Here is a 3201-nt window from a genome sequence, read left to right on the forward strand (position 1 = left end):
TATTCATCAGATTTTTGGCTTTGACCCAGTGAAAAATGGGGTTGATGGTGTTGGCTAAAAAAGGGGGAGAGAGGAGAGCCTTAGGGTACGCTCACTTCTATATTTTTGTTTAGGTTCTCAAGATTTTCAATCGCTCTTTTTAGTGGTGGGGAGGAATAGTACGTGAATGGCGGTTCTCAGACGAGGGAATCATTCCTCTCTAAATAAAATAAAAAGAAGCTAGAATCTTTCTATTGATAGAGCTTTCACGTCTGTGCATAGAATCCTTTTTTTCCCTTCCATTCTGTTCTTACGATAGTTGGTTTGGAATCCGTGTGATGGTTCGAAAGTCGTTTCAAATATTCTTCGCATCCCCAGAGAGATAGATTGTTGCCATTGTACCTTGGTCGTCAAAAGGGGCACGAACAGCCTTAAAGTACTGTTCCATGTCCTAGAGGTCTTCGAGCCTTGGCATTTCGAATCTCGTTGAATGGCTGTGGTTCCAGGACTCAAGTCTGGAGTCGCTAGGTGAGACATTCGGTTCACGAACCGAAAACCTATCTCCACAGCAAGCTCCTCAATTTGACCCGGTCCATCACGCTTTGGACATCACCACCGGAATCGTTGAGGCCTCATGAATACGGCTCTACTTCACTGGGAAGACGCGGTACTCATTAGCAAGCGTCTGGTGGCCAACGATTCCGGATTCCCCTGCCTTTCTGCCATAGTCTACACTTGTCTGTCCAAATGGTCGACCTTGCCATCAAGTTGGGCCACTCGATCCTTAAGAGTTTCCTTAACAACAACCGCCGCTGACAGCACTCCACTGCTATCGTCATGTACATGGTACAACAAGAAGAGAATTAGCAGAAATCGAAAGGTTTTTACCCAAAACTCTGCTCTGATACCTCTGAAAGCGAAATAGGCACGCGCACGGGTAGAGAGTCTGCCTGAGTCGTGCGGCCCCAAGTAACGCCTAGTTTAGTGTAGCACCTAGGTTCCACCTTCTCCTTGTCGAGTTTTACTTCTGATCTCTCTCTGAGTCTCTAGTTTGTTACCTTGTACTACCGATCTTCTCCCTCTGCTGCTACTGGAGCTATTGGATATCGACCTAAGAGATACTAGATCGGGTACGAGAGGAAGGGATGCTGCTATCGATGGACCGGTGCTACCTCTGGATCTATGAATCATGGAGGACGTAATTGAAATATGCACCTGGAATTAAATCACATTGGTATAAAGAGCCGGAAAGGAAAAAGAAGAGGAAAGAAGCAAGGGACTGAGCGACGAAGCGAGGTTTGGAACCCTTCAATTCGAATTAGCAAAAGCAATGTCTCCTTGCATAATATGGATTCCAAATATTCATGATCTGGATGTGAATGAGTTGAATGACTTATCCCTCGGTCTATTAGTGAACCATCCCTCCAGGGATTGTGAAAGATGTTCTACTAGAAATATTCTTGTTATTGCTTCGACTCATATTCCCCAAAAAGTGGATCCCGCTCTAATAGCTCCGAATAAATTAAATACGTGCATTAAGCTACGAAGGCTTCTTATTCCACAACAATGAAAGCACTTTTTCACTCTTTCATATACTAGGGGATTTCACTTGGAAAAGAAAATGTTCCATACTAACGGATTTGGGTCCATAACTATGGGTTCCAATTCACGAGATCTTGTAGCACTTACCAATGAGGTCCTATCGATTAGTATTACACATAATAAATCAATTATAGACACTAATACAATTAGATCCGCTCTTCATAGACAAACTTGGGATTTGCGATCCCAGGTAAGATCGGTTCAGGATCATGGGATCCTTTTCTATTAGATGGGAAGGGCTGTAGCACAAAATGTACTTCTAAGTAATTGCCCCATAGATCCTATATCTATCTATATGAAGAAGAAATCATGTAACGAAGGGGATTCTTATTTGTACAAATGGTACTTCGAGCTTGGAACGAGCATGAAGAGATTAACGATACTTCTTTATCTTTTGAGTTATTCTGCCGGATCGGTCGCTCAAGATCTTTGGTCTTTTTCCGGAACCGATGAAAAAAATGGGATCACTTCTTATGGACTCGTTGAGAATGATTCTGATCTAGTTCATGGCCTATTAGAAGTAGAAGGCGCTCTGGTGGGATCTTCACAGACAGAAAAAGATTGAAGTCAGTTTGATAATGATCAAGTGACATTGCTTCTTCGGTCGGAACTGAGGAATCCCTTAGATATGATGCAAAAGGGCTCTTGGTCTATCCTTGATCAGAGATTTCTCTATGAAAAATATCAATCGGAGTTTAAAGAAGGCGAGGGAAAAGGAGCCCTTGACCCGCAGGAGGATTTATTCAATCACATAGTTTGGGCTCCTAGAATATGGCGCCCTTGGGGCTTTCTATTTGTTCTATTTGATTGTATCGAAAGGCCCAATAAATTGGGATTTCCCTATTAGTCCAGGTCATTTCAGGACAAGTGGATCATTTATGATGAAGAGGATGAGCTTCAAGAGAATGATTTGGGGTTCTTACAGAGTGGAACCATGCAGTACCAGACACGAGATAGATCTTCCAAAGAACAAGGTCTTTTTCAAATAAGCCAATTTATTTGGTACCCTGCAGATCCACTCTTTTTCCTATTCAAAGATCAGCCCCCTGGCTTTGTGTTTTCACATCGAGAATTATTTGCAGATGAAGATGTCAAAGGGGCTTCTTACTTCCCAAACAGATCCTCCTACATCTATATATAAACGTTGGTTTATCAAGAATACGCAAGAAAAGCACTTTGAATTGTTGATTAATCGTCAGAGATGGCTTAGAACCAATAGTTCATTATCTAATGGATCTTTCCGTTCTAATACTCTATCCGAGAGTTATCATATTTATCAAATCTATTCCTATCTAACGGAACGCTATTGGATCAAATGACAAAAACATTGTTGAGAAAAAGATGGCTTTTCCTGGACTATGTAATGTACTTTATCTGCTGGGTTACGGGCGGGCATTTTACCAGAGGTTTCTAATCTACCCTTGTGTGATTCCTGTTGAAGCATATACTCGGGGGGTGGGTGTAGGGCGGACGATTTTAAAGCGGACTCCTCATTCATTAGATAGAGAAGATCACCAAGATTTTGCGATCCGCTGTCGAATTTATTCCAATTCAGAATGCTCATTGAATGAGAATTCTCAATATTATGCCTTGAAGAGGACTCGAACCTCCACGCTCTTT

At 42.1% G+C, this 3201-nt stretch overlaps 1 protein-coding gene across 1 annotated transcript; it reads left to right on the forward strand.

Annotated features, from left to right (window-relative positions):
* Nucleotides 1-1810: 1810 nt before the first annotated feature.
* Nucleotides 1811-2146, forward strand: LOC124895234 (protein Ycf2-like). The gene has a single exon (XM_047405679.1). The coding sequence runs from the start codon at nucleotides 1811-1813 to the stop codon at nucleotides 2144-2146; it is 336 nt and encodes a 111-aa protein (XP_047261635.1).
* Nucleotides 2147-3201: the final 1055 nt, after the last annotated feature.

The sequence above is a fragment of the Capsicum annuum genome, unplaced genomic scaffold (genome assembly GCF_002878395.1).
Source record: "Capsicum annuum cultivar UCD-10X-F1 unplaced genomic scaffold, UCD10Xv1.1 ctg80777, whole genome shotgun sequence".
Taxonomy (NCBI): Eukaryota; Viridiplantae; Streptophyta; class Magnoliopsida; order Solanales; family Solanaceae; genus Capsicum; species Capsicum annuum.

What these genes read in the sequence shown, in the direction of transcription:
- LOC124895234 (XM_047405679.1), top strand. Translation starts at nt 1,811, where the DNA reads ATGGGAAGGGCTGTAGCACAAAATGTACTTCTAAGTAATTGCCCCATA.